Genomic DNA, 24519 nt, shown 5'->3' with positions numbered 1-24519 from the left:
ACGTGCGGGTGGGCGGGGCTTCGCGGAGGGGGCGTGGACCCCCTTAGCCAATCGGTGAGCCGTCTGGGCAGCTGGCCACGCCCCTCCACTCCACGCGTGCACGTGGGAGCGACCCGGCCGATCCACGGACCGCACGGACACGGCGGGATCGAACCGACACGGGGCTGACAGGGACAATGGCGAGCTGCAATGGGGGGATCCCGGTGTGGGGGGACCCCGATGTAGGGTGGGGAGCACAGGACTCCGTCCCTTTATGGCCCCGTCCCTGTATGGCCCCGTCCTTCTATGGCCCCGTCATTGTATGGCCCCGTCATTGTATGGCCCCATTATTGTATGGCCCCGTCCCTGTATGGCCCCGTCCCGCACCCCCCTCTCCTCCGCCCTCCCTCCGGCCCCTTCCCTCGCTCCGTCCCCCCGGCAGCAGCTGCCCGGTTATTAATAGCATCGCGGCCATGGCGGCTCCGTGTCACCCTCCCACCCGCTTCCACCGTGTACACGGCGCCAACGTCCGCCTGGACGCGTCGCGCACACGGGCCACGCGCGTGGAGAGCTTCGGTAACGCGCTGTGCTTCAGCCACGAGCCGCTGGAGCCGGGGCAGCTCTTCCTGGTGGAGATCGACGAGAAGGAGCGGGGCTGGTGCGGCCACCTCCGCGTGGGGCTGACGGCGCTCGACCCGCAGAGCCTGGGCTCGGTGCCCGAGTATTCGCTGCCCGACCTGGTCGCTATGGGGGACACGTGGGTGTTCGCCATCACCCGCAGCCACAACCGCGTGTCGGTGGACGGGCAGGAGGAGCCGACCCCGGCCCCGGCCCCGGCCCCGCTGTGGGAGCCCGAGCTGCGCATCGAGGGCGTGAGGATCCCCCGGGACAAACTGGTGGGGCGCAGCCGGCCCGGGCGCTACAGCCACCTCCTGGACGAGCTGTACCGCACCAACGTGCTGCCGCCCACCGCCCTGCGCAGCCGCATCGGGGTCCTGTACGCCCCCCGGCCCGACGGCACCGCCGATATGCACATCGTCATCAACGGGGAGGACATGGGGCCGAGCGCACGGAGCCTGCCCACGGCACGGCCGCTCTACGCCGTGGTTGACGTCTTCGCCTCCACCAAAAGCGTCCGTGTGATCCAGGTGGAATATGGCTGTGGGTATCTGCGTGGGGACCCCGCGGGACGGTGGGATGTGGATGTGGGGCACAGAGATACAGGGTTGGGGGGCATAGCAGGGCATCCCGAGTCCCCCTAGAGCGCAGTGAGGCACCTCACCCTGCCCAGAGCCAGGGCTGCAGCAGCAGATCCAGGGCTGACCCCCATGATGCTGCAGCCCTTAGGTAACATGCAGGTGTCCCCAGGCAGGGTGGGGCTCAGTCAGTTAATAGGTGCTAATTAGAAGCATATTGGAAAAATAAGCACGTGCTCAGGATGATGAAGGATGTGAAGCAGAAGAAATAGCGCCTGGGTGCTGATGGCCACCATCACGCTGCTGTGCCACCTGTGCTTTACATAATTGGGGGATAATAAGGTCTTGGCATAGCAGGCACAAGGCCAGGGACAGAAAGCAAACAAGATACCAGGACCTATAGCAGAGTGACTCCTGCACAGGGAACCCCGGTCCCGTGTTCAGCCTCTCAAGGCTGTGCTCTGGCATTCTCTGTGCTGTGCTCTGGCATTCTCTGTGCTGTGGTCTGGCATTCTTTGTGCTGGCTGCTTCTTGCTAGAAGCAATGGGGGGAAGGGAGCAGCAAGGGTTCCCAGCAGCACACAGCATGAGGTGAGGCCAGCAGTGCACCGAGGGCAGTGAGTGCACCCGGTACCAGCTGCCCGCAGATTTCAGCAGCTGCTTTTTCTGCAGCATTTCCCATGGCTTTACAAATCAGTTCTGCTGTAGTTCTGCTTTTTGCTGGGGTGCGGGTGGTGAAGTGAAACCCTGCAGACAAAGGGCAGGAGATGCAACACTGTGTGTGTGTGTGGGGGGGGGGTCACGCTGCTGCTCACCGAACGCTCAGGGCTGCGAGTCCCAGCCTATGATAAGCATTGCAGATATCCAGGAGCAGCCCAAGGCTGGGGCCGTGCTGGGCACAACGTTGCTTTGTCTGGCGCTGCCCCAAGGCCTCGTGCTGGTGGCCACATGAAGCAGAGCAGCCGGGCCAGCACCCAGGGCCCCGCTCTGCTGTGTGACACCGCAGTCAGCCCCCCCCACCCCGCACTGCTGGGGGCTTCACACAGCTCATAGAGGAGGAATCCGCCCACAGTGTGTGTCACAGGGCTCAGGGGGGGCCATGGAAGACGTGTCCCAGGAGCATCATGTGAGGCCGCCCCGCAGTGGGATGCTGAGGGCGCAGTGTGGTGTGCACTGAGGCCACCAAAGGGGATGAGGATGAAAGGAAAATATTGCGTGGGCACGCGAGTCTCGGGAGGAATCATGTGGCAGCCCCAAGAGAAAACAAATGCAGAACACCACAGTAACACACTGTGTAGGCACATGACTGCAGGGCCACCACACTCAGCCTGGCTGCAGCCTCAGCCCATTGCAGGATCTTCAGCCTAGGGATAATAAGGTCTCAGCCTAAGCAGAACACAAGGACCCTGCAGGGTGAAGCTGTATCCCAGCAGAGCCCTATAGGAAAATGAGTGCTGCCCCCAAACGCTGCCCAAAAGCGAGGGGCCGGCAGGGAGCCCTGCACATCACACTGCTGACATGGCTGCTCCAGCCACCCCAGCTCCTCCTGTTTGCTCTCTTGCAGTCCCCTCCCTGCAGACGCTCTGCCGGCTGGTCATCCAGAAGCACATTGTGCACCGCCTGGCCATCGACGGCCTGGATCTACCCCCCATGCTGAAGCACTTCTGCCAACACGAGTGAGGAACTGAGGGTGCTGCATGGCCTGACACAGCCCCCTGCCCCCAGATGGACTTTCCTCTGTGTGAATGGGTGCGGTGGGAGCTCCGAGCACCCGATGTAGCTGTGTGTGCCCCATTCACTGCAGGGGAGTTGGACTAAATGACTTTCAAAGGTCCCTTCCAACTCAAATTACTGTACAGTTGGGCTTGAGGCCATTCACAGAAGAGCTGAGTAATAAAGCACTTCCAGGCACAGCCTGAGCTCTGCATGGTGCTGGTGCAGAGCCCAGGCACAAAGCCACCATTTCCTGGTCCCACAGCAGGAGCACTGAGCACTACCCGTGGGCCTCTTCATCTGCCTGCCCTGAGCAACAGCCCTAGGGCTGCAGGATGGAAACCTGTAAGTACTGGAGGCTGGGGCACTGCTCCCCAGTGCCATGGCAGGCTCAGAGCACTGCCAGAGGTGAGTGCAGGATCAGCAGCCCCAGCCCAGGCTCCTTTCTACTTGGAAGCAGCCTGCAGCAGTGAGAAGGCTGCGTAGGGAAGCTGTGCTGCTAGCAATGGGCTCTCACAAAGGGCTGCAGGGCTCCCTGCTCACGTGGAAGGTAAATTGCAGCTGGGCCCTGGCCCAGCCACGCAGTTTCACTCTTGAGAAACATGTTTACTGAGAAGGGGATGACTTATTTCCTGTGCTCTCTGTGAAGAGGCGGAAGGGTTGGACTGCTGTCCATGCACCACGTGCAATAAGCAGCTCCAGCAGCGGCTGCTCCTCGTGCACAGGCCTGTGACAATGAAGCCTGTCACAGCAAGATGAGGGAGGCCTGGCAGCCCCAGGTCCCAGCGTTGGCTCACTGTGTACCTGTGCTGTGCTCCCCTTGGGAGCCTGCTCCAGGAACAGCCAGAACACACAGCTCTAAGCTTACAGAAAGGTGTCGTAGGAAACACTACACTATATTTAGACAGAGGGATTTGATATTATCGTACAACATGACAAAACCCTCAAATGAGAGGAAATCCCCAACCACACAGCAGCTCTACTGCAACAGGCCGACTCTAAGATCAGAGTGTTACTAAAGCACCAACCGTGGGAAACAAGCGATCAAAAGGGGCCTGTGCTGCTTTGTGCTCCTCCCCAGATGTCCCCAGCACATCCCCCAGGACACAGCCAAGGGGGCTGGCAGCTCATCAGCATCTGCAGGCCAGGGTGAACACATGTTTGTTCTTAGTGTTTTTTCCTCCCCCACCCCACACACTCAAAGCGTTGACTCCGTGCTTTGCAGAAGGGTTGTTTGTACTGCAGTGACCCCCAGCAGGCAGGAGGGAGGGCGGTTCCATTATCTGAATAACTAAGAGCAGCTGCCACAAGCAGAAAAACAAACGCCCCAGCACAGGCAGCACTGCCAGCAGCAGAGATCGCCACCCTCAGGTTCTGCTGCTCATTAACACACATAGGCTCACTCGCCCAAATAGCGTGCAATGAAAATGGACCTGAAAACCAAGGAAAGATGTTTAAAAACCCTGCCCAAGTGAGCAGCCTCACTGCCCTACGGCAGGAAAGAACAGCCTCAGAAACACACTCAGCTCCAAAGTGACAAAGGCCCATTTATTGGCTTTGTTGCACAATACCCTCACAGCCGGATGCTGGAAGGACCTGAAGGTGCTGGCCAAAGATCAAATAACTTTAATCACATCATTAAACTATCGCTTCCTACCCCACACCACCCTCAGCTCACTCCATGCATTTCCTGCTTGTTAGGTCAGCAGCTTGTTACCCATTACAGTCCAGTTTAGGAATTTGTAAACCAGCTCCACAGCTCCCCCATGCAGGAGTGGATGATCACACATGAAGCGGCCCAGCCAGCCCCAAACTCCCATAGGGAATAGTCTGAATCAACGGAGCAATGAAAGCAGAGGAGGGATGTGGCAGAGCCGTGGTCAGTGCCAGCCTCACGCCTGGCTCCCTGTCCCATACTAGAGTTTCACCTGCATGTAGGGCCCGATCCAGCTGTCAGCCAGCGCTCGCAGGGTGCTGCACCGGAGCTCAAACTCCTCTGTGCTACAAGAGGCGAGGAGCCGGCTGACCTCAGCTGTGAGCGAGGACACAGCCAGATATTTGTCCCGAGACTCATCCCAAGGGCTCTCCAGGTCCTCCAAGAGGTGGTCAGCATCGTCTTGCATGCCCTGGATGACGTCACATCCCTTCTGCCTCTCCAGCATCTCAGGCTGCAAGGTCTTTCTCTCTGAGTTCAGCACAGCCTGGATGTGCCGGCAGGGCAACTGGAACGTCTGGTTGAAGTGGCATGTGCAGCTGCCCAGCCCTTCCTGAGTCACTCTGTGAGCATCTTCAAGGATCTGCACGCTGACAGCATCTGCGTTGGTGCCTATCAGCTGTACAGACTTCTGAACCACCGCGAGCTCGCTCAGGCACAGCCTGGCAGCAGAATCTGTGCAAATATCAGACAAAGACTGCATGATGCATTCTTCAGCACTTTGGTTCACCTCATCGCTGTCCCCCTCTGGGTGTTCTGTGGCCTCCACTTTAATTGCAGGAGATGAAGGAACGTACAAGGAGCAAGTGCTCACAGAGCCGCTCTGGAGGAGAGACTGTGGAGGCGCAGGCTGGCTGCGGAGGGCAAGTGGGAGCTGAGGAGCTGCCGTTGCCACAGGAGAGTCCTGGAGAGAGCACTGGGATGGCTGATCCTGACACGCTGCCGGGGGCTGGAAAGTGGAATTTGATGCGGGTGGGCTTGGGGAAGCTGCACGGTGATCAGCACAGGCAGCGGAGCTCACAGTGTCACAGGGAGGGCCCTCAGACACACACTTCTGGTAGTACTTTGCTAAGGAGGCGATGCAAGTCTCCAGGAAGAGCTCAGCACTGAAAATCTGGCTTAGTCCCTGGGTGACGGCCTCCAGCTCCATGAAATAGTCGCTCTTCTTGCTGCCCCTCTCCCCGTACGTGGCCCAGATCTTATCAGTGAGCAGCCAGTGAGCGTGGAATCGCGGCAGCAGGTCGGGCGGTACGGTCTCGTTCAGGACGCGGTGCATCTCCTTGCGTTTCCCCTCCGTGGCTCCGCACATGGTGCTCTGCAGGGTGCTGAGCAGCAGCCGCTCGGCCCGCGGCTCCAGGCCCAGGCGCTGGATCTGCTCCTGCAGGTGTTTGCACACGTGGAAGGCCGAGAGCCGCACCTCGGCCGCGGGGAAGGCCTGGCCCAGCGCCATGGGCTCGGGGAGGTCGGGGCCGACCAGCAGCACGCGGGTGCGCCACCAGGCGGGGTTGAAGGCCCGGAACGCCTCGCACATACGGGCCAGGCCGCTCGCCGTCTCGTTGCGGGGCACGGCCAGGTGCACCACGCGGCCCGCCGCCCTGCGCACCGCCAGGCACGGCCCGTCCGCCACGAAGATGTAGAGCGCCCGGCCGCTGGGGGCGCAGAACCGGTGAACCAGCAGAGCCTGCGGGAAGCGGGCGAACAGCGCGCCCATGTTGGCCCGCTGGAAGCTGACGGCGGCCATGCGGCCCAACGCGTCCAGCTCGTACGACACCGTGCACTCCCGCCCCGCGCCCTCCGCCATGGCCGCCCCGCCAGCGCGCCCAGCCCCGCCCCGCCCCCGACACGCAGCCAATCGGCGCCGGGCGCGTAAGTGACGTCACGTAATTCCCGCCACGGCGCCCCCGCGCGGGAAAAGGCGGCACCGCGGGGAGCGCGCCCGAGTCACGGCGAGTCCGTCACGGAGAGTCCGGCACCGCCGCCTCCTTCACCACCACTGCTTCCTCCACCGCCCCCGGCTCCTCCTTCACCTCCCCCGGCTCCTCCTTCACCGCCCCCGGCTCCTTGTCCCCACCTGCCTCGGCCCAGGCGTCCACGATGGCCCTGAGAGCGGAGCTGCGCTCGTCCAGCTGCGCCCCGTCGCTCTGCAGCAGCAGGTTGGCCAGCTCCTTGCTGAGCGCCTGGATCCGGTCCCGCCGCTCCTCCCGCTCCTCCTCCCGCTCCGTCCCCTCGTTGTCCGGTATCTCCGTGCGCTGCCGGTACTTCCTCTGCCAGCGGTGTCCCACCATGCCGCTCTCCACGCTCCTGCGCTCGGCGTGCAGCACGGCCAGCACGTGTCTGCAGGGCAGGCGGTAGCGCTGCTGGAAGTAGCAGCTGCAGCCGCAGCCGTCCTTGCTCACCCGGTGCGCGTCCTCCAGCAGCCGAACCTCCACCCCGCCCCGCACCGCGCTCATCAGCTGCGTGGACACCTGCACCACCTCCCACTCGGCCGCACACAGCTGGGAGTCCAGCGCCCTGCAGCCCTGCAGCGCCTCCAGCACGCAGCCCTTCCTCTCCAGCACCACGCTGGGCACTATGTCCTTAGGAGGCTCATGTTGATCCTGGGAGTCCAAAGGAAGGGCTGCTTTGGTGGCAGCACACAGCTGTGCATCGGGTTTCTCTTGGGAGCCCCTCTGACAGTCCTTGGTGCACGAGGGAGTCCAGCTGGAGCTTTCTAGTGGTTTGGAATCGAGACACTCAGCACACTGCAGTAAATGGAGAACACTGGCCTCCAAGTAGGAGTACTGGCCAAAGAGAGCAGACAGGCGGTGTGTGATGAGATCCAGACTGTCAATGTGAGCGCTGCAGGAATGAAGACCCTTCTTGGTGTGCATGTACCACAGCAGCTCACAGGAGAACCAGTTGGCCTGGAGGTGTTCGTACAGCTCCGCGTTAACCACGCTCTTCATCATGTGAGACAGGGCGTCCAGACTGTCAGCCGAAGTGGAAAACACTGCCTTCTTCAAGGCCAGCTTCAGTTCTTGCTTGGCACTATGTGGCATTTCTGCCTCGTTCACCTTTTCCTCAAGCAGTCGGACAGTGTGGTAGACAGAAAGCAGCACCTGAGCCGAAGGAAAGAGCTCCTGAAGGACAGATCTGTGAGGGAAGGACGCGTCCACAAAAACAACCTTCACCTTTTGCCACTCAGGATTGAACTCCTTGAAAACAGTCAGCATTTTGCTGATGCTCTGACCCGTGTCAGCTTTCAGGACTGACCAGTGCACGATCTTCCCCACTCGCTCTTTACTCTCTACTAAGAGCACATAGAGAACGTGTCCGCCCTTATTCTGCACCCTGTGCAACAGAAGGCTGGCAGGGAACTTCATGAATAAGCTCTTCATCTTGCTGGTCTGGAAGTTGAGTCTCTCTAGCCCCTGGTCACTGCCTACATCAACTGAAGCCAGTGCCCCGCTGTCTGCATTCAGGCAGTTTTTCACTACTTCAGTGACTCTGGCTGCTGCTGAGGCAGAGTTGTTTTCCTCTCCTGATGCTGAGAGCGCAGGAACCCTGCACTGTGCAGATGCTCCATCCACAAGTTGCTCAGTCTCGGGTGAGTTCTCATCCGCCTCATTGGAGCTTTTGGTCCCATCTGGCTGCTGCTGCCTGCGCTGTTTGACTGCAGGGCTGCCATCCGCTGTAGTGCTGGCTCCTCTGGTTATGCCTCCGGTCAGAAAAATTTCTGTGTCCACATGTACATGGTCACCACATAACTCACTGATCACGAGTTGATCTATTTCCTCGTTATATTGCAAAACAAAGTAAGCTGGACACAGGTTGGGATGCTTCTTCCTTTTCTTACTGTACTTTTGGGTCCGGGTACAACCAAACTTCACCTGCATGAACCTGCAAACGTTGAGAAAGAGTTAACAGTGGGAGCAATAACGTTTTCCAACATTTAGATTAGACTTTTCTAGCATTTCAGCTCTACGTTCAATTAGTGAATGTAAAAATCCCACACATCCACCAGACGTGCAAGGCCGGTCTAATTGGAAATCCTGGATAAGCACAAACAGAAGGAACAAAGGAACTAAGACTTACAGCCACCATCACCGAGCACCTCCGTATCCCAAAGAGAAGAGCTAGGGAAGCTTTAAGACATGACATTAAGCACGTCCTTGATCCCACAGGCAGGGCCTGGTCCCAGCAGGGCCAATGAAGGCCTGCAGAGCTCAGCACCATGAAAGAGAATCCTGATAACTCCTTTCCAACGCATTGGAAGGGAACGCTATTGGATGCCAACGAGCTACTGCAGGCTGCAGTGCTAGTCAGCAACACCACAACAGCATCACCTCAAACAGCAGAGGGGCAGGTTGCACTACAAGGGGCAGAGAGAACAAAGGCAGATAGAACTGAGCTACAACCAGAGGCACAGGGACAGAATGGGGAGCGATGTGAGCGTAAGGAGACACAGCTCAGCCCCACAGCGCCCTGCCAGGACCTTGCTATGGCAGCTGCAGCCCCAACACATGCATATGGGGGCTCGGCCCGGGGACAGGCCAGGCCTGAGGCCTAACGGGGTCCGAGGCCTAGCGGGCCCAGCAGCACGTGCTGCCACCGTCGGGCCGAGGCCTACACGACGCCGGGTGGTGGGCGCCTTACATCACATCCTCGCGAACGGCCGTGCCGTACTCCCGGTTGTGGAAGCGCACCGAGGTGCAGCTGCGCAGGCTGTAGTGCGAGCCGTAGGCCTGCTGGTAGGCGCACAGCGACTCCATGAACTCCTTGTATGTCCGGAACCGCGCCCCGAGCTCCATGGCGAAATGAGCGAGAGCCGGGCTGCCCGCCGCCCTTATCAACCCGATACGGCACCGCCCCGCCCGGCGCTCCACCAATCACAGACGTTCTTTCACAACTGGCGTGAGGCCGACCAACCGGTGCGATATATTCTGCCGCCAGTCCAGTGACTGACAGCTCGAGAAGCCAATCAGCCGGTGGCTCCCTCCTCCAGCCGTATGGGCGGCTACCGGAAGTGGCTGCCGGCAGTGCCGGTTCCGGGTCGCGGTGGTGATGGCGGCGCCGGGCGATGGCGGCGGTGCGGGGCCGGGCTCGGGGTCGGGCTCGGGCCTGCAGCGTCTGGCGGCGGCCGGGGACCTGCGTAGCGTGCTGCTCACTAGCGTGCTCAACCTGGAGCGCCTCGAGCTCGACCTGTTCAGGTGCCCGGTGTCGCTCCTCCCCGTCCCGTCGCTGTGGCCGTTTCACTGACCGGGTCCCGTTCGGTCCGTAGGGGTCAGCACCACTGGGTGCCCGCCACGCGCCGCCTGTTCGGGGGGCAGATCGTGGGCCAGGCCCTGGTGGCCGCTGCCCGCGCCGTGAGCCGGGAGCTGCAGGCACATTCACTGCACTGCTACTTCGTGAGAGCAGGTGGGACCGCGGGGCGGAGCGTGGCACCGGGACCGGGCGGGGGGAGCTGCCCGGGGTGGGGGGGGGCGGCACCGCAGCCTCCGTTCGGTGGCTCCCTCTGCCCCGCCCCAGCTTTCACCGCAGATCGAAGCATCCCGTGCTGCCCCGCAGCCAAAAGCTGCCATCTCCCGTGTCCCCAGGGGACCCCAAGGTGCCGGTGCTGTACGAGGTGGAGCGGACCCGGACTGGAAAGAGCTTCTCCGTCCGCTCCGTGAAGGCCATTCAGCACGGGAAGCCCATCTTCATCTGCCAGGCCTCCTTCCAGCTGGCCCAGCAGAGTCCCGTGCAGCACCAGTTCACCATGCCCAACGTGCCGCCCCCTGAGGAGCTGCTGACGCAGGAGGAGCTCATTGAGAAGTTCCTGCAGTGAGTGGAGAGGAAAAGGCACCTGGGGGCTCCCTCCTGTGTGCTGGGGCTTACAGAAGTGCAGGGACACAAGCAGGTGGGAAAGGATTGCAGTGATAACCCGAGGAGTCCCCGTGTGTACCTGCAAGGGAAGTAGAGACAGGCAGCAGATGCGCCCTCCTGCTTTTCCTTGTGGCCCTGGGCTGACACCGCTGCCTTCCACGGGCACTTGGCATTGACTTTGCTTCTCCATTCTCAAGGAATCCTAACTTGGCAGAAAGATACAGAAAGCATCTCAACAAGATCCAAGCTGAAGATGTGCCGATTGATATCAAACCTGTGAACCCACCCGATATATTCTGCACGGAGCCACAGGAGCCAAAGCAGTTCTTCTGGGTGCGAGCCCGAGGCTACATAGGTGGGTCCTGCCTGGAGGGGCCTCTGGCTGCCATTTAGGGCTGGAGCTTAAGCTCTCACATTCATGACAGAGGGCTGGGAGAGCTGTGGTTCTTTTGCCCTAAGCTTGGGGGAGGTTTAGGGGTTTCAGGACTGAAGTAAGGGCAGGGGGCCGGGGTGTGAGGCAATGCCCCTTTGCCACGTTCAGTCCTGCAGCCTTCATCCTGGGGATGTAGCAAGGGAAAAAGGTCTGAAGTAGCTTTTTGCAGGAGAGACTGACATGAAGGTGCACTGCTGTGTAGCCGCCTACATCTCTGACTATGCCTTTCTGGGCACGGCCTTGCTGCCCCATCGTCAGTACAATGTCAAATTCATGGTGTCCCTTGACCACTCCATGTGGTTCCACGCACCCTTCCGATCTGACCACTGGATGCTGTATGAGTGCGAGAGCCCCTGGGCTGGTGAGTCCTGGCTGGTTCCCTGGGCACCGTGTGGCAAAGGCTGATGTGACCCACGCAGGGGCTGCAGTCTCACAGCATTCTCTGCAGGTGGGTGCCGAGGGCTGGTGCACGGACGACTGTGGCGCAGGGATGGGGTCCTGGCTGTCACCTGCACACAGGAAGGAGTCATTCGGGTGGAGGAGAACCCAAACCAGAGTAAACTCTAGCCGAAAAAGCCGGAAGCAGCAGCTGGACCAAGCTCTGTGTGCTGGGGCTGAGGCCTGCACTAGAATGGCTGTGGCGGAGGCAGGACCCCGTGCAGCAGCAGAAGGAGCAGCAGAAGAGAAGGGGCTGAGTCCCACAGGTGGGAGTGTTGGTGCCAGCACTTCAGCACTGAGGTGGTTCTGCACGAGCTGCAGTGTTACTGCTGTTGTTGATTGCCAGCTGTGCAGTGTAATGGCACGCTATGCTGAGCCACTCTTCACCCACTGTAAATAAAGCGATCACGTGAGCAGCTGAGCTCTGTGCCCTGGAGTTTGTCCCCTTGACTTTGGGAGACCATATGGAACTCTAAGGGAGCTTCTGATGGCGGGGGAGCAGAGGGCAGCACCAGGGCACATGGGGCACACAGGGTCACAGGAGAGGAAAGTGCTACTGTAACACCCACGTGGCTTCCCCTTCTCACTTCTGCTGACCTCCTCGTGCCCTAATGGCTGAGCTGCTGCTGCTGCTGCTCACACCTCGGCCTCCTCTTTGGAGCTGGGCTGGAGAGGGGAGCACAGCAGCCACAAAGGGAAGAACACGGATGTTCCCACCTCCTGGTGTGGGAGGCACAAGGGCTTCCTTCTGGTGGGTGTCTCTGTGTGGTGCCTCAGGGGGAAGTGAAGCTACACAGATACCACAGGAGCTCCTGTTCTTTCTCCTACCAAGACTTTATTAAAGTCTGTTTTATTTTCTGTTTTTGGAAGTTCCTGGCCAGAAGCCTTCCTGTCCCTTTAATGCAGTGCCAATGTGTCTCAGCTAAAGTCCTGTCTAAGAGCCCCAGGGAGCAGCTGGCTCCTGACAGTGCAGCCAGCAACACCCAGCACTGGTGGAAAAACTGACATAGAAAGTGCATTTTTGAGAGATGGCTCCCAGAGGGGCCAGCCCTGATCCCAGCCACCACGTGCAGCCTGTGCCAACACAACTCTGTCTCTGTGCCCAATCCCAACCCTCACTGCTCCCTCTCCCACCCCAGAGTGCAAACTGTCCTGCACCCCATTGCCCCCAGCCTCACTCCAGAGGTTCCTTGATGAGACACTCCTTCAGGCTGGGCTGCTGCTGCAATGGCACCCCGGCCTCCTGCAGGCCCTGCAGCCGGGCCTCCGACTGCCGCTTATCCTTGCCCACTTTCCAGGCCAGGTGGACGTGAGCCTGCAGGAAGGGCCCCAGCAGCGGGTGGCTGTCCTGGGCCTCCAGCAGCTGCAGCGCCTGCTCACAGCAGCCGTGGGCTTCACCCAGCTGGTCCAGCTCCTGGTGGCACACAACCAGCCCGGCCAGCGTCAGGAGGAAGCGGCCGGAGCCGCAGACCCCCAGGCGGTCCTGCAGGCGGTAGGCGTTGCTCCATGTGGCCAGAGCCTCGCGGTACATCCCGGTGCAGGTGAGGCGCTGGGCGGCACGCAGGTCCTGCAGGAAGAAGAACTCGAGGAACTCTGGGGAGCGGCGGATCTCGGCGATGGAGTGCAGGTGGGACAGGAACTGCTCGAAGGCTCGGCTCCGCTTGGCGATGGTCTCGGCCGTGAAGTTGCGCCGCAGCCTCTTCCTGGGGAAGGCGATGGCTGCCATGTCACAGCCAAAGCGGCCGCGCAGGCGGCGGTTCAGCCGCTCGAAGTCCGAGTAGCGGCGGGAGATGGAGGCGGGAGCTTTGTCCAACTGCCCGGAGCGGGTCAGGTAGATGGTGTAGAGCTGTGGGCAGGAACGGGGGTCGGCGGCTGCTGCGATGGGGGACGTGGCCCCCCCGGTGAGGCCGGGGCCGAACCGAGCGCACGGCAGCAAAGGAGCCTTGGGCCGGGCACACGCTGCGTGCCCAGGGCGGCGTTCACACGGCGGAGCCGCCGGCCGTAGTTACCTGAGGCTCATCTGAGCCGCGGCACCGTCGGGGCAGCACAGGGAGAGACACAGAGAAGTGAGCGCCCGCCCGCCCCGACCCCCACCCGCCGTCGCGGCCCCGTGGACGCACTCACCACGTACTTGGAGGAGCGCTCGCTGACCACGCTGGCGCTGGTGACCTCGAATTGCAGCCGCTGCGGCACGAGGCTGCTCCGCGACCGCCGCCAAAGCTCCTGCAGCTGCCGGCTCAACACGCTGCCGGGCCGCGCCGCCGGGCCCCACTCTGTGCGGGGAGAAGCGCTCAGCGGGCGCCCGGGGGCGGCCATGGCAGCCAGCCATCCATCCATCCATCCATCCATCCATCCACCCATCCATCCATCCACCCATCCATCCATCCATCCACCCATCCATCCATCCATCCACCCATCCCGGCACCTGCCTCCGTCCTGCGCAGCATCCCCCGCCGGCAGCTCCTCGCCGCCGTCCTCCTCTTCCTCCTCCTCCTCGTCCTCGTCCTCCTCGTGCCCGCTGAAGCTCAGGGTGCCGCTGAGTCTCGTGGACAGCCCCTCGGTGTCGTCCTCCAGCTCCGAGCTCTCGGGACAGTCCTCGGTCTCAGCGCCGTCGTGCGTCCGCTCCTCCCGGTTGCCGTCCGCGCCCAGCGCGTGCCGCAGGCGGTGCAGGATGCGGGCAGCCATCCCCGGCTGCAGCGACGGGTCAGCCCCGGCCGCCCCAACACCGGGACGGGCACGGGGAGGGGGAGGAGCGGGGGCAGCGCGAGACCCCGCACCGGGACGGCCCCGCTCCCGGCCGGGTCCCTCCGGCCCCCCCGACCCGCGCCCACCCTCAACCCCGCTCCCCCCGGCTCAGCCCCGCTGCCGCTGTGGGCGCTGCTCTCCGTACCGTACCGCGCTGTGCCGGGCCGCTCCGGGCGGTGCCGAGCGATGGCCGCTCCGCCGCTGCTCGTCCCGGGATCCTCCCTGCGCGGCTCCGCCTCCGCTGGGAACCCGGATCGCGGCGGGGCTGTCACGTCCCGGCACGGCGCAGCGCGGCTCGGCGCGGTCCGGCTCCGTCTGTGCCCGCACAGCCCGTGACCGATCCCCGGGCACCGCTCCACGATGGTCCCCAACCTCCGCTGCCCCGGCACCCTGACACCTCGGTACCCCGACAGCGCAGCGCCCCAACACCGCCACATCCCGGCACCCGGCACCCTCACCCGGCACCCTGCCCTCCCCAGCCTCGCCACACGCTCCTGCTCCTGGGCTGCAGCCATGGCCGCTGCCTGGCACTCACCGCCCTTATTTAGCACCATCCCCGCTCTGTCCTCGCTGCTTTCTTGGGAATGTCTATTAATATCGAGGAATGGTCCAGCTGCTGCCATCACTCTGTCCTTGCTCCTTGCTGTGCTGTGCTGCCCCGTCCATGGGGTGCCAGCAGAGCTGCCCCAGCAGAGGGTCCCGAGGGACCGACAGCCCTTCTGCAGCCACAAAACCCTTTTGGAGAGCTGCAGGCTGTGGGCCACTTGGCCAGCCAGACCCAGGGCCACGGACCTGGCAGAGCCGCAGCCTTTGAGGAGGCCACGGGCATCGTTCCCACTCCCCAAGTCACGGAGCAGCCGTGCCATTTCTGGTAGTGGCTGCCAGCACAGTGGGAACCCACAGCAGTGCCAGGACCCACTGCAGGGCCACGCTCCTCACCCACCTGCAGCTCACAGTGATGGTCTGAGGGCTGCAGCTTTGCCTTGACCTCTTCAGGGCAGAAAGGAGTGAAAGGAGGGACCGATGGTTTGGGCACAGCCAGAGTAACTGGGGTGCTGTGGGGTGAGGGTTGGGACGTGGCCCCAGCGCTGCCTGCTTGTCCCAAGCCGCGGCACCTGGGTTAGCAGAGGTTCAGGCAGCACTACCCAGCCCTGTCCCTAATGCCTGGCATGGGGAAAGCCCAGTCCTGGTGTTGGGGATGCTGCTCTTTGGGGCTATTTTTAACCCTCTCCATGCTGAGCTGTCCTGGAACAAGGAGGTGTAGATGAAGGAGCCGCACTCCTGCCAAGATGCTGCGTCCCTCCCTGCAGGGCTTGAATTTCTATCCCAGCTTCAGACCCACGTTTAATCCCCTGCTCTTGGCCAATAACGCTTTGGCTAAATTAGGTAAAATGAGCCCGTTGCCAATGAGCGGGGCCGGATTTCCACCAGGGAGCTGATAGGCTGCTGGGGCTGGGGGCCAATGGCTGGGGGCACGGGGACACTACAAATTGGGGAGCCAGGGAGTGTGCGGGGGCTGCTGGTGCAGGAGGTGCTGACTCCCTGCGGGAAGAGAGCAGCAAAGATGGCGTCAATGGTAAGAGCTCCAGTGGTGCTGGGTTGAGCTGTGGTTGGTTCGGAGGTGTTGGGCACCGCGGTGTGGGGCTGCCAGGCACCTCTATGGGGCGATGGCAGAGGGATGATCCCTTCAGGCTGGCTATGGCAGGAGGCAGCATGGATGTAGGGGCAGTGGGATACGTTCCCCATGGCGTATGTCCCCCTATGGGATGTGTACCCCTATAAGATGTGCCCCAGGGAGGGAGTGTGCGGCTGGCTGGGGGTAATTAATGGGTGCATGGGGCGATCAGAGCTGGAGCTGGGCTGTGTGAAGGCGCTGAAAGCCGAGCGCTGGGTCATGCGACACCTCTGCGGCCCCAGACAGCCCGCGCCTCCAGGAGAAACTCGATCCAGGGCAAACAGGTGCCCGCTGAGCTCTGCTCCCTATAAGGGGAGTCGAGGAGAGTCCAAAAATAGTGTCGGGTGCTTGGGATGCCTCTGCGTCATGGACCACCGGGGGGCGGCTGCATGGGGCTCGGGGCAGCTGAGCTGCATGGCTGCCCGGGGCCTTGGGTCACTCAGGGAACAGCCACGTGCTGCAGGGCTGAGCTGGACGAAGGCTTTGCAGCTGCACCAGGGAGGCTGAGGCTTTGCACTGTGCCAGACACTGCTGCAGAGCCCCATACGCTGCTGACCCTGGGCAGGGGTTGTGCTGACACACAACATGGGTGTGGGAGCTGACCCCTTCTCCCTATGCCTTACAGACAGACCAGCAGGCGGAGGCCCGCGCCTTCCTCAGCGAAGAGATGATTGCTGGTGAGCAGGGACGGGAGCGGGGCCCCATCCCAACACAGAGCCCGTCCCAATGCCCGTGTCCCAGCACTGACCACTCTTCCCTGCAGAGTTCAAAGCTGCCTTCGATATGTTTGATGCGGACGGTGGTGGGGACATCAGCACCAAGGAGTTGGGCACAGTGATGAGGATGCTGGGCCAAAACCCCACCAAGGAGGAGCTGGACGCCATCATCGAGGAGGTGGACGAGGATGGTGAGTGGGCTCCATGGGGGTGGTGGGTGTCTGGAGTGCACAGCCTGACCCACATCACGGTCCCTCCCCACAGGCAGCGGCACCATCGACTTCGAGGAGTTCTTGGTGATGATGGTGCGCCAGATGAAAGAGGACGCCAAGGGCAAGTCAGAGGAGGAGCTGGCCAACTGCTTCCGCATCTTTGACAAGTGAGTGGGGCAGCGCCTGGTGACACCCGTCCGTGGTGGTGAGCGGGGCCGTATCCTGCCCTTCCTCTCCCACAGGAACGCTGATGGATTCATCGACATCGAAGAGCTGGGTGAGATTCTCAGGGCCACCGGGGAGCACGTCACCGAGGAGGAAATAGAAGATCTCATGAAGGATTCAGACAAGAACAATGATGGTCGCATTGACTTCGATGGTGAGCGGCAGCCCTGGCCCTGCAGCTTGCTCAGCCCCTTTGGGCTGCGTGTGTGGCACAGCCGGGTCTGATAACGCCGCTCTCTTGCAGAGTTCCTGAAGATGATGGAGGGAGTGCAGTAAGGGATCAGACATTCCTTGGGCCGCCTGCAGCAGCCAGCCCTGCTCCTCCGCCCAGGACTGGCCCCGCCGCAGAGCCTGGCCTCGCTGCCACCCGCTGGAGCCCTGCAGCAGCTCGTGCCCCTCGGCCGGCGGCTGAGCTTTTCCTTGACTCTGACAGATGTGGTTTATGGATGAACCTCATTAAAAGGGGGAAAGGCTGAGCTGCCAGTATGGGAGTGCCTGGGGGGTCTGTGGCACTGTACCCCATGGAGGGGGACACGGGGGTGTGTGCAATGCCGTGCCATACCCTGTACCAGCTGGGCTGACCTGTGAGTGTGTGAGCAGTGGTTCCCATGGGCTGCTGGGTGGGCGCCAGGCAGCGCTGAGCTCAGAGTTTCCATCAGGATCACTCGCTTCCCACGACAGCAGCAGCAGGGAGCACAGCCCTGTTCCTCCCAGGGTCCCAGAAGGCAGCACTGGGAGGCTGCTCCTGCTCACATCACAGGATGTGTGACCACACTGGATTTTGGAAGGGGGAGAGAAGGGGGCCAAGCGCTGCTTAGGTTTCCAATTGAAAGGATGGGGTATCCTGACACGAAAAGTTGGGGGCTGCTTCCCAACCCTCCAAACCTCAAGACAGCAGCTGCACCTCTGTGCAGGGATTAAGGCAATGCTGGAAAAGCCAGCCTGGTTGGTGCCAGCTCTCCCTGGGGACCCGTGTCTCCGTGCAGCCTCTGGAGCTGGGGAGGAGCACAGCCACAAGCGTGCCAAGATTGGGACGTGCCCTGGGCTGGGGCTCACAGGGAACACCCAGTGCCTGCGGGAGCAACAGGACAGGCACTGTGCAGGACCCCAGCTCAGGAGCCATCCCTGCCCCGCAGAGCCACTGAGCAGCTGAGTCCCTGTGGCACAGGATGGCACCGGGGAGAGGGGCTGCTTCAGGCTGCGGGGCACGAGGGGTGTGTGTGGCTACCCAGGCTGCACTCTGCAAGGCAGCGGCGGGGCACCGACAGCTGGTGCTGCAGTTGGGGGGCAGTGCTGATGGCCCCCAGCTGCGTGAGGAGCGGCGCAGGAGGAGCGTGGAGGTGCGGGAGCTCAGTGTCGGTAAGGGTCCGTGCAGCGGGCAGCACAGGGGCTGAGCAGAAGGGCTGCAGCCCACTCAGTGTCTCCATCCCGCAGGGCTGCAGAGCACACTGCTGGCGTGGCTGCAGCAAGCTGTGGGCCCCCAGGAGCAGCGAGAGCTGGAGCGGCTGTGGGTGCTCTTCCTCTCTGCCCTGGAGCTGTTCCTGCAGGACCTGCGCTGTGCCCACCACCTCTGCTGCACCTTCTCCCCAGGGGTGGGTGGTGTGACCCCACTGCGCACTGGGTTGGGGCGGTGGCGAGGTGGGGGTCCCGAGCTGCCCCCAACTCCCCCATGCCTGGAGGAGGAGATGGAGCAGGTGAGGGCAATGATGGTGGAGATGGAGAGCACGGCCAACATCCCACTATGGACGGTGGAATCCATGCATGTGGTGGGGCCAGAGGAGGGCACAGAGCCCACATCCCACAGGCCAGGGCCTGGCACTGGGTCCTGCTGTAGGGTGCTGTGAGAGGGGGGCAGGAAGCACAGGGCTGACTTGGCTCAGGAAGATGGGAAGCCACGTGCCCCACGAGCTGCCAACTGCAGGGCAATAATAAAGCCCCGCATTACCTGATGTGTATCTGCATCCCTTCATCCCCCCATCTGCCCTGTAGCCCCCCTATCTCCAGCACTGCAGGTAACCCAGCTGCGCAATGTGTGTAAGCAGATGGAAGAACTTATAGACATGCATTTATTTATACATTAACCGTAGCTCACACTCCAGAATTAAGTTAAAAACAGCCTATAATACAGAAAGGCGCAGCAGACAGGGGCAAGGGGGCGGCGTGGTGGGGGTCAGGTCTCCTGGTTCTTAGCCTGCTTGCCATACATCTCCCGCAGGTACTTCTTGTAGGCTGTGGGGAGAGGGGGGTGTGGGCTGAGGTTGGGGCCGTGCCACTGCCACAGCTGGGGGGGATCCTGGGGGCACTCACCAGCCTGGTTCTTCCACAGCTCAGCAGCGTGTGTGTTCAGCGGGCTGTCAATGTTGGGCTCTGAGGACAAGGGCAGGGTCAGAAGGGGGGATGAGAAGGAGGGGATGAGAACGGGGGGTCAGAGGTGCCCGCAGCCCCCGCGGCTCACACCCACCTGCCAGCAGGCTCTGGATGGACAGCAGGATGGTGCGCACGTCGTACAGCGCCGACCACTTCTCTTTCAGGATGTCGAGGCAGATGTTGCCCTGAGCGTCCACGTTGGGGTGGTAGCAGGGCGTGAGGAAGCGCACGGTGGGCGCGGTGTAGGGATACCCGCTGGGGAACTCCAGGGACAGCTTATAGCGCAGCTCCTCGTAGGCCTGTGGGGGCAGTTTAGAGCGGGGCGGGGGGAGCGGGGGGGTCTCACCGTGCGGGGTGTCACCGCGCCGGGTCTCACCGTGCCCGCAGCGCCGTCAATGGTGCCGATCCAACGGAACAGGTTGTCGGACTCGGGGAAGGCGGAGATGCCTTTATCGCCGGACATCTGCGGGCAGCGCCATCAGGACGGCACCGTCAGTACGGAACCCACAGCAACGGCACGGCCCAAACCCCGAGCACACCGAGCACAGCGACAACACTCACCATCAGCGACACCAGCTCCTGCTGCAGCCTGCGGGGACAACGCGTTACGGGCCGCACCGGCAGCACCGGGCACGGCACAGCACCGGGCACGGCAGGGCAATGCAGGGCAATGCAGGGCAATGCAGGGCAATGCAGGGCAATGCAGGGCAATGCAGGGCGGCCCGGCCCGGTTCAGCCCGTCCGGTCCCGCTCCAGGCCTCACCTCTTCCCCACGGAGCCCCGTGCAGCCGTCGCTCCCGCCTCAGCCCCTTTGCGGGCTGCAGCGCTGGGCACAGCGGCGGGGTCGGCGTTCTGTGAGGCCATGGCGGTTCCGGGCCGCTCCCTCTGCTCTCGGTTCGGTCTCGGTCCGCTCCTGTCCCGCTCCCGCTGTGTCCGCCCGCCGTTCCGCCTCGCTCCCGCACTCCGTTTTGAATGTTTCAAACTCGCTCCTCCTCCACCAATCAGCGCGCACTTCCGCTCCCACCAACCAATCGGACACCGCCCAGAATGCGGCCGCTAAAAGAACGGCGGGTGGACCCGGAAGAGGCGGAACGGCGCATGCGCAGAAGATCCCCGCTCCCCCTCCCACCCCGGAGCGTGAACCCTTAAAGGGGCCGCGCCCCAAATCCCCACCAGGCGTGGAAACGGGTGCGAAGCGGCGGCTTTTATTGCGGGGCCGGGGCCGGGTGTGAGGGCTCGGGGTGTTCGGGGTGTCCAACGGGCGGACCCTCAGGAAAGGCCTCGGGGTGGATCTCGGGGGGCGGCGGCGGCGGGTCCCCCCCGTTGCGAAGCGTCTCCATGTACTTCTGCATCTTCTCCGTCATCCAGGCAGGCGGGACGAAGGGCTTCAGCTCCTCCAGCCGCAGGTCCACACAGTCCCTAAGGGAGAATGGGCTGAGTGCGGGCCGAGGGGTCCCGGGGGCAGGCCGGGCCTCTATGGGGTCCCCGGTATAGGGAGCCATCCAGGTGACCCCCCTGTGTGCACAGCCCGGGGTCTCACCTGTAGTCGTCAGTGGCCGCCAAGTCGCGGATGTCCTCCTCCAGCAGCAGATAGGCCTGCAGCAGGGCGAGACACGCGCTGTGCTTCTGCTGGGGCCCGCGGTGCCCACGGGGCAGCTCTGCCCCCTGTCCCTGCAGTGCTGCCTCTCGTTCCTGCCCAAACCCCAGGAGCAGCAAACACCTCTCGGCCCAGCCCTGCTCTGCCTGTCCTCCTCGTGGCCCTGCCCCACACGCTGCCTGGCCTCTCTGCTCCTCCGCCCCTGTCCATCCTGAGCAGGTTTCCGCACAGTTCTTGGGCTGTCGTGGGCACGAGCCCGGCCGTACTCACCATCTTGCCCCCAGTGGCCCTCATGTGCTGCTGCTCTGCCAGCCATTGCTTATCCTGCGGGTCGGCTGCGTACTGCAATAAAGCAGCAAGGACCTGGCTGAACACGGGACGCAGACCTCCCACCTGGACCACCCTCCTGCGGGGCACAGCCCGTTCCAGTGCTCTGCTGCCAGCACCTCACCCCCACAGCACGGTGCTGGGGGCTCCCAGAGGGAGGGCTTAGCCCTGCCTGCTCTGCTCTCAAATAAAACCCTGACTCTGGGCAAAACCAGCACCTGAGAGGCTGTGCTACCATTAACGTGTTTCAGTGTGCTGGCCGGGTTGTGTGTACGTGCTCTAAGACAACAAATGGGGCATGGGGAGGAAAAGCCAAGCGAGTCAAAGCGCACACACCCAGTTCCCATCACAAACTGCTTCTGAGCAAACCCCAAAGGAGGAGGCATCCTGCTGTGGTATCTGACCTTAAAGAGGTGGGGATGCTTGATGTAGAGTCGCCCTCTTGTTCCTCCCATCCCGAGAGCTCTGAAAAAGGAACACAAGGGGGTGTTACACTGGGACAGAGGGGCCCTGCAGCAGCACGGGGCACCTCCTCTCCTCCCCAGGCCCCAGCCCTTCCTACTGCTTTCGAGGCAGAGAAGTGAAGTGACGGGAGGAGTCTTACGGGCTCCTGCCTGGGAGACACCACCCTCCATCAACAGGGCCATTCCTTACTTGTTTGCTCGAGATCCCAGCACAAAGGTTGTGGTTTCAGTCAGTCGGGATGGATCCCACTACAGAGCAATTGGAAAAGGGGCAACATTAGAAATGAAGCTGGTGCCAGCCAATGCTCCACGAGCCTCAGCTCTCTGACGGGGAACCTAAGAACTGATTTGGGAGGGAGGGAGGTAGCCACAAACCTCTGGATTGCCACAGAGGAAGGAAACTGCACCACCTTGGGCTGATCTAAGCTGTTTCCCTTGTGGGAAACGCTTTGTGGGATCCTCCTGGCTACCACTAAGTCTCTCCCCATGTCTCCTAACAGCTGCACCACACCACAGAGCTACAGTGCCTGGAGGAAGCAAGCAAAGGCTTCCAGGCACTGTAGAGACTCAGCAGGGTAGGGCACAACCTAGGTCTGTTCTGTGCTGCCGCTGCAGGCAGGGCTCTGCTAGCGGAAGCGAAGGGAGGAGAGGGTGAGCCCAGCAGCATCAGCCAGCCAATACCTTTGGTCCATCCCTTCTCACAGGTTCAGAGACTTTGAGCTTCCACCTGAAGGGAAGGAAAGTGAAATAAGAACAGGTCCTAGAAAGATCAATGCAGACAGACACCACAAGCTCCCCGTAGCAGGAATCTGAGTTTGAGCCTTTCCAGATCCACCCTCTCACACCTTCTCTGAAGCCCCATCTCTGCTGTGTTCCCTGTTACCAGCTGTGTCACACACAGCTCACTGAATCATCCACCTGGTTCTGCACATCCTTTGGCTCTGTTTAAAACAGTTCCCTGGAAGGCTTTGCCTCCTGTGACTCAACCTCAGCCAAAACTCTCTTGCCCTTTGCCATCCCCCCCTACACCTCTCTTTTGTGCAGGGGGAAGGACACTGCAGGTTTTGGTGCCCCTTACTTCAGGCAGTTTTGTTTCCCGCTGCCCCCCCAAAGCACGGGCAGCAGCTTGAGGCCCATACTCACGCAGACATGCCTGAGACCCCACGATCGTTTGACAGGCTCTGTCCTGGAGGCCGTCCCTTTCTCTGCATGGAAGAAATCCTTCAGTCATTCAATTGTGCACATAGAAACGACCCTTTTGATTATCTGTTCCATCCTACAGAAGCAGCTCTTTTTACCACGAGCACAACACCAGCATGAAAACAAGCACCTCTGAGCCTTCACAAAAACCATTCATGCTTGCACATGCTCATACTGTGGTAACAGGAGCAAGGAACAGATCTCCCAAAACATAAAATCCCTCATGTGGAAAACCCTCCTACCTTTTTGGGAAGGGGGCTTCCTCGACGATTCAATTCCTCATCCATCTGTCGGGCACGCTGGAAGAGGAATGGTGGGAGGATGGAGACAAACCCTTCTCCCATCCCAGCCAGGCAGGGCCCCAAGCACACAGCCTGCAGCTCTCATTTGCTGACTTAAGGCAGAGAGCACAAGGGCACAGACAAACTCTGCAGGCAGCCCATAGCAGTGCAAAGCACTCAGATGCTGCGCCTGGGGTCTGCACTGGTCTATAAGTTACTTTCCCCACAAGACAAACATTTCCCAGCTCCACCTCCTCACTTGCACAGCTAGTAGATAATTCCAACCCCGTCATTCTATTCCTCCCAGCTCTTACAAATCATTTAATCCTCCATGAACAACAACAACTTTTACCTTTGGTCCCATCTGCTCGTGGGGCAACCTGGACACAACTTTTTTGCCATCTGAGAACAGCAGCTTGGCCTGTAGAAAGAGAAGGAAGGTCACCTATTCTGGGTGGAAAGGGGGACTACCAGCAACAACCCCTGCTTCACTCTGTGATAAGATCTGTCTGCAAAGGCACCTGTGCTGATGGGAAAGCCCCAGGCCACGTGAAACATAAAGGCCACATCTAAAGACCAAACTCTTTGTTGACATCTGTCCCCTACAGACTAAAGATTTGGGTCTATCTGCCCCCAGGTCCCATCCCAGAAATAGTCTCACGTGTGTTCGTACCCACCTGCTCCAGGCAGCTCCGACACGTCTCCTGGATCAGCTGCTCTGGATCCACGTCCTCCCCAACGTTGTCTCGCACGTTGAGTGCTGCCTTCTGGAAGAACTGGGGGAGGAGCAGCACCATGTCAGCAGACACATAAACTCCATCCATAGTGCAGCACCCAGCTGCACCCACAGTGTGCAGGGCTGGGTCCTCTGAGATGCCGTGGCTGCTCCCTGTCCACTCACCTTCATGTACTTATTGAACACAGCCCGGATCTCCTCGTTAATGCTGGGCTGCAGCACGGCTCGCAGCAGGTCCATGGACACGATCGGGTCGGTGAAGCTGTGTGAGCACACGGAGTCAGTCCCGGTGCCCCCATTCCCTTCCTTTAGGCCCGTCCCAGCCCCGTTCCGGTTCATCCCTCCCCGCTGTCCGGTCCCTCCGGTACCTGGTTGTCATCTGTGACCGCCGGCCGCGCCGCTGCACCTGCCGATGCTTGATCATGATGTTCCACGGGCTCTGCGGGACACAACCGTCAGCCCCGAGCCCGTCTCCCTCCCGTCCTCCCTCTCCACCTCCTCCTCCCCCCCCCCTCACCGTTCCTCCCGGCTGCTCCTCGCCTCCTCCCGGTCCCTCCTCTCCCGGAGGCCCCGGCTGCTGCTCGGCGTCACGGGCGGCGCCCATCGCGCTCCGGGCCCGCGGCGCCGCTTCCGGAAGCACCGGGTTCAATACGTCATC

General features: G+C 61.6%; 9 protein-coding genes across 25 annotated transcripts; 4 read left to right on the top strand and 5 right to left on the bottom strand.

The window, feature by feature from the left end:
* The first annotated feature begins 82 nt into the window (after positions 1-82).
* NEURL2 (neuralized E3 ubiquitin protein ligase 2) lies at positions 83-3087 on the top strand. The gene is made up of 2 exons (XM_015881980.3): positions 83-1140; positions 2739-3087. Exons 1-2 carry the CDS (start codon positions 177-179, stop codon positions 2852-2854), a joined length of 1080 nt encoding a protein of 359 aa, XP_015737466.3. The 5' UTR covers positions 83-176; the 3' UTR covers positions 2855-3087.
* A 1327-nt stretch (positions 3088-4414) lies between these two features.
* ZSWIM1 (zinc finger SWIM-type containing 1) lies at positions 4415-6511 on the bottom strand. Its single transcript, XM_015881961.3, has one exon. The coding sequence runs from the start codon at positions 6400-6402 to the stop codon at positions 4804-4806; it is 1599 nt and encodes a 532-aa protein (XP_015737447.2). The 5' UTR covers positions 6403-6511; the 3' UTR covers positions 4415-4803.
* A 45-nt stretch (positions 6512-6556) lies between these two features.
* Positions 6557-9485, bottom strand: ZSWIM3 (zinc finger SWIM-type containing 3). Its single transcript, XM_015881924.3, has 2 exons — positions 9237-9485; positions 6557-8480 (listed from the first exon to the last, which is right to left on the bottom strand). Exons 1-2 carry the CDS (start codon positions 9389-9391, stop codon positions 6557-6559), a joined length of 2079 nt encoding a protein of 692 aa, XP_015737410.2. The 5' UTR covers positions 9392-9485.
* A 136-nt stretch (positions 9486-9621) lies between these two features.
* Positions 9622-11737, top strand: ACOT8 (acyl-CoA thioesterase 8). The gene is made up of 6 exons (XM_015881731.2): positions 9622-9790; positions 9862-9998; positions 10178-10403; positions 10643-10800; positions 11048-11239; positions 11327-11737. The coding sequence occupies exons 1-6, from the start codon at positions 9645-9647 to the stop codon at positions 11443-11445; spliced, it is 978 nt and encodes a 325-aa protein (XP_015737217.2). The 5' UTR covers positions 9622-9644; the 3' UTR covers positions 11446-11737.
* Positions 11738-12131: 394 nt separating this feature from the next.
* On the bottom strand, positions 12132-14720 carry SNX21 (sorting nexin family member 21). 10 transcript variants are annotated; one of them, XM_015881964.3, is made up of 4 exons: positions 14207-14283; positions 13746-14007; positions 13441-13589; positions 12132-13162 (listed from the first exon to the last, which is right to left on the bottom strand). In XM_015881964.3, exons 2-4 carry the CDS (start codon positions 13999-14001, stop codon positions 12491-12493), a joined length of 1077 nt encoding a protein of 358 aa, XP_015737450.2. In that variant the 5' UTR covers positions 14002-14007; positions 14207-14283; the 3' UTR covers positions 12132-12490. The 10 variants fall into 10 exon arrangements, with proteins under 10 accessions (XP_015737450.2, XP_085376667.1, XP_032304532.2 ...); XM_085520541.1 differs by having other exon boundaries at positions 12132-13019; XM_032448641.2 differs by having other exon boundaries at positions 12132-13019; positions 13448-13589.
* An 852-nt stretch (positions 14721-15572) lies between these two features.
* Positions 15573-17365, top strand: TNNC2 (troponin C2, fast skeletal type). The gene is made up of 6 exons (XM_015882000.2): positions 15573-15637; positions 16362-16413; positions 16500-16643; positions 16717-16831; positions 16907-17043; positions 17134-17365. The coding sequence occupies exons 1-6, from the start codon at positions 15626-15628 to the stop codon at positions 17163-17165; spliced, it is 492 nt and encodes a 163-aa protein (XP_015737486.1). The 5' UTR covers positions 15573-15625; the 3' UTR covers positions 17166-17365.
* Positions 17366-17656: 291 nt separating this feature from the next.
* On the top strand, positions 17657-18838 carry LOC107323168 (regulator of G protein signaling 9-binding protein-like). The gene is made up of 2 exons (XM_015881995.3): positions 17657-18248; positions 18324-18838. Exons 1-2 carry the CDS (start codon positions 18059-18061, stop codon positions 18731-18733), a joined length of 600 nt encoding a protein of 199 aa, XP_015737481.2. The 5' UTR covers positions 17657-18058; the 3' UTR covers positions 18734-18838.
* Positions 18839-18934: 96 nt separating this feature from the next.
* UBE2C (ubiquitin conjugating enzyme E2 C) lies at positions 18935-20230 on the bottom strand. Its single transcript, XM_015881999.3, has 6 exons — positions 20020-20230; positions 19818-19845; positions 19633-19719; positions 19351-19555; positions 19197-19256; positions 18935-19118 (listed from the first exon to the last, which is right to left on the bottom strand). Exons 1-6 carry the CDS (start codon positions 20118-20120, stop codon positions 19060-19062), a joined length of 540 nt encoding a protein of 179 aa, XP_015737485.1. The 5' UTR covers positions 20121-20230; the 3' UTR covers positions 18935-19059.
* Positions 20231-20445: 215 nt separating this feature from the next.
* Positions 20446-24502, bottom strand: DNTTIP1 (deoxynucleotidyltransferase terminal interacting protein 1). 8 transcript variants are annotated; one of them, XM_015881949.2, is made up of 13 exons: positions 24379-24502; positions 24230-24300; positions 24027-24123; positions 23803-23901; positions 23478-23546; positions 23087-23143; positions 22788-22849; positions 22326-22371; positions 21835-21893; positions 21585-21645; positions 21124-21195; positions 20797-20852; positions 20446-20675 (listed from the first exon to the last, which is right to left on the bottom strand). In XM_015881949.2, the coding sequence occupies exons 1-13, from the start codon at positions 24463-24465 to the stop codon at positions 20462-20464; spliced, it is 1050 nt and encodes a 349-aa protein (XP_015737435.2). In that variant the 5' UTR covers positions 24466-24502; the 3' UTR covers positions 20446-20461. The 8 variants fall into 8 exon arrangements, 4 of the variants coding, with proteins under 4 accessions (XP_015737435.2, XP_015737437.1, XP_015737436.2 ...); XR_014936025.1 differs by lacking the exon at positions 21835-21893; XM_015881951.2 differs by lacking the exon at positions 21124-21195.
* Positions 24503-24519: the final 17 nt, after the last annotated feature.

Source organism: Coturnix japonica, chromosome 19 (assembly GCF_054131305.1).
Source record: "Coturnix japonica strain WE chromosome 19, WE-NBRP24, whole genome shotgun sequence".
Classification (NCBI taxonomy): Eukaryota; Metazoa; Chordata; class Aves; order Galliformes; family Phasianidae; genus Coturnix; species Coturnix japonica.
The sequence above is the reverse complement of the archived record's forward strand: the minus strand, read 5'-3'. Positions and strand labels throughout refer to the sequence as shown.

Bases quoted from the DNA above. Each gene is read 5' to 3' on its own strand.
- NEURL2 (XM_015881980.3), top strand. From the start codon at position 177: ATGGCGAGCTGCAATGGGGGGATCCCGGTGTGGGGGGACCCCGATGTA. The intron at 1,141-2,738 runs GTGGGTATCTGC...GCTCTCTTGCAG, and splicing joins GATCCAGGTGGAATATGGCT to TCCCCTCCCTGCAGACGCTC.
- ZSWIM1 (XM_015881961.3), bottom strand. From the start codon at position 6,402: ATGGCGGAGGGCGCGGGGCGGGAGTGCACGGTGTCGTACGAGCTGGAC.
- ZSWIM3 (XM_015881924.3), bottom strand. From the start codon at position 9,391: ATGGAGCTCGGGGCGCGGTTCCGGACATACAAGGAGTTCATGGAGTCG. The intron at 8,481-9,236 runs GTAAGGCGCCCA...CAACGTTTGCAG, and splicing joins GCCGTTCGCGAGGATGTGAT to GTTCATGCAGGTGAAGTTTG.
- ACOT8 (XM_015881731.2), top strand. From the start codon at position 9,645: ATGGCGGCGCCGGGCGATGGCGGCGGTGCGGGGCCGGGCTCGGGGTCG. The intron at 9,999-10,177 runs GTGGGACCGCGG...CCGTGTCCCCAG, and splicing joins CTGCTACTTCGTGAGAGCAG to GGGACCCCAAGGTGCCGGTG. The intron at 11,240-11,326 runs GTGAGTCCTGGC...CATTCTCTGCAG, and splicing joins GTGCGAGAGCCCCTGGGCTG to GTGGGTGCCGAGGGCTGGTG.
- SNX21 (XM_085520538.1), bottom strand. From the start codon at position 14,001: ATGGCTGCCCGCATCCTGCACCGCCTGCGGCACGCGCTGGGCGCGGAC. The intron at 13,163-13,440 runs GTGAGTGCGTCC...TCCTGCCCACAG, and splicing joins AGCGCTCCTCCAAGTACGTG to CTCTACACCATCTACCTGAC.
- TNNC2 (XM_015882000.2), top strand. The intron at 16,414-16,499 runs GTGAGCAGGGAC...TCTTCCCTGCAG, and splicing joins CAGCGAAGAGATGATTGCTG to AGTTCAAAGCTGCCTTCGAT. The intron at 16,644-16,716 runs GTGAGTGGGCTC...CCCTCCCCACAG, and splicing joins CGAGGAGGTGGACGAGGATG to GCAGCGGCACCATCGACTTC.
- LOC107323168 (XM_015881995.3), top strand. From the start codon at position 18,059: ATGGCACCGGGGAGAGGGGCTGCTTCAGGCTGCGGGGCACGAGGGGTG. The intron at 18,249-18,323 runs GTAAGGGTCCGT...TCCATCCCGCAG, and splicing joins GGTGCGGGAGCTCAGTGTCG to GGCTGCAGAGCACACTGCTG.
- UBE2C (XM_015881999.3), bottom strand. From the start codon at position 20,120: ATGGCCTCACAGAACGCCGACCCCGCCGCTGTGCCCAGCGCTGCAGCC. The intron at 19,846-20,019 runs GTGAGGCCTGGA...TTGTCCCCGCAG, and splicing joins CGGGGCTCCGTGGGGAAGAG to GCTGCAGCAGGAGCTGGTGT. The intron at 19,556-19,632 runs GTGAGACCCGGC...CTGCCCCCACAG, and splicing joins TTGACGGCGCTGCGGGCACG to GCCTACGAGGAGCTGCGCTA.
- DNTTIP1 (XM_015881949.2), bottom strand. From the start codon at position 24,465: ATGGGCGCCGCCCGTGACGCCGAGCAGCAGCCGGGGCCTCCGGGAGAG. The intron at 22,372-22,787 runs GTGAGTATGGGC...CCTTCCCTTCAG, and splicing joins GGGGTCTCAGGCATGTCTGC to GTGGAAGCTCAAAGTCTCTG. The intron at 21,196-21,584 runs GTCAGATACCAC...GCTTTATTGCAG, and splicing joins AGCATCCCCACCTCTTTAAG to TACGCAGCCGACCCGCAGGA.